At 41.4% G+C, this 1,473-nt stretch overlaps 1 protein-coding gene across 1 annotated transcript; it reads right to left on the bottom strand.

The window, feature by feature from the left end:
- Window positions 1-464: 464 nt before the first annotated feature.
- LOC149257774 (ethylene-responsive transcription factor ERF104-like) lies at window positions 465-1,058 on the bottom strand. The gene has a single exon (XM_089387808.1). The coding sequence runs from the start codon at window positions 1,056-1,058 to the stop codon at window positions 465-467; it is 594 nt and encodes a 197-aa protein (XP_089243934.1).
- Window positions 1,059-1,473: the final 415 nt, after the last annotated feature.

The raw sequence follows: 1,473 nt of genomic DNA, 5'->3' as shown, positions 1-1,473 counted from the left end.
GCGCAAGCACTATGACACCAAGTAGAAACATGAATCTAGCTCAAATCATAAATGATCTGAGACTCCATTAAACATTGAAGAATATATATATATATATATATATATATATATTCATTGTTATTCAAACCAAGATGCTGCCTCCTACATAAAAAAATCTACCAGAACAAAGGCCGAAGGGTTTTACACTAGACAAAGGGTTTTATACTACACATCAATAAACTCCAACCCTATAAAAATTTGTGTTTTCTGTGATAAATATTCTTTTCAAAATTTACCAAGACAACTCTCCATTGTGAAATCGTCTCATTTAAGCATGTTATCCAAAGCAATTGTTTGCCAAACAACAACGCGTTACCAGCACGCGAACGCTTTTTCATCATCCTTGTAAAAGAGAACAGCGAAGAAGAAACCCCTTTGCTTGTCATGTTATAACTTATTGTGAAATGCGTTGGCAGATCCTCCGATCAGAAGTCCCGGACTCCTCCACTCCAATTCCCTGCCGCATCTCTTGTCTCTCTATTTTTCTCGTGCCCCAAGTGACCTACGACCGATCCGTTGTCTGAGTTGGAAGCGAGGGCCAGGGGGAAATTAACCAGGGCCCTGGCTCCTCTGATCTTGAACGCAGCGCGGTCATATGCGACCGCAGCCTCTTCGGCAGTGTTGAAAGTACCCAGCCAAACACGAGAGCGCTTCCTGGTGGGGTCTCTGATTTGTGCAGCAAACTTTCCCCACGGGCGCTGCGTGACTCCTCTGAAGTTTCTGTGGCAGCTTCGCTTCATGTCTCTAATCTTCCTCTCCTCTGGCTGTGGCTTTCTTCTAACTGCGCATACAGAAGAAGAAGAGGAGTAGTTTTGCTCCGTAATTTCGTTCCCTTCAATTTCGGATGTTGATCTGCCGCTATTCTCTTCGCATGAGGCCCTAGGGACGGTGGCATTGGCCAGCTGGTTGTAAAGGTTTATACCATTATGGTCAATATCAATATCGTCCTCCACTTCCAGCAAATGTTGGCGAATCAACTCCAACATGTTTATGCTCGAGCTCACCCCTGCAACATCCATGGCGGTCTCGAAACAATCGGCTGATACTGAGATTGATTTCTGCTGTAGGCAGGCATGCAGAGTTGTGTGGTGTGCTAGGTGCTAATATAATGTATGCTGTTCAAAGGCAATATTAAGCACCATGCCTGAAGGCTCATTATTGTCGGTTTATTTTCGTTCGTTGAATGAAAATAAAGTAATATTCGAGGAAAATTATGTAAAGATAAAAAGTTAATATTATGTTTAATACTTATCCACCATTCAATCTAAATACTTCCTTTCACTTTACCAAACTGTCTAAATCCCCTTCCAGATATACGTAACAATAAAGTGCATATTGTCACGCAAAAGTTTAGGGTTTAATCAATTTAAACATCATTTTACTAAGTCTTCATAGATAATTTACATGAAGTTGCATTATTGCATCCGTCGTCAT

The sequence above is a fragment of the Pinus tabuliformis genome, chromosome 6, assembly GCF_031772625.1.
Source record: "Pinus tabuliformis cultivar Carrire ecotype Pingquan chromosome 6, CPIR1, whole genome shotgun sequence".
NCBI lineage: Eukaryota > Viridiplantae > Streptophyta > Pinopsida > Pinales > Pinaceae > Pinus > Pinus tabuliformis.
This window is presented reverse-complemented; position numbering and strand designations above follow the sequence as displayed.

Excerpts from the sequence above, each read along its gene's own strand:
- LOC149257774 (XM_089387808.1), bottom strand. The coding sequence starts at position 1,058 with ATGGATGTTGCAGGGGTGAGCTCGAGCATAAACATGTTGGAGTTGATT.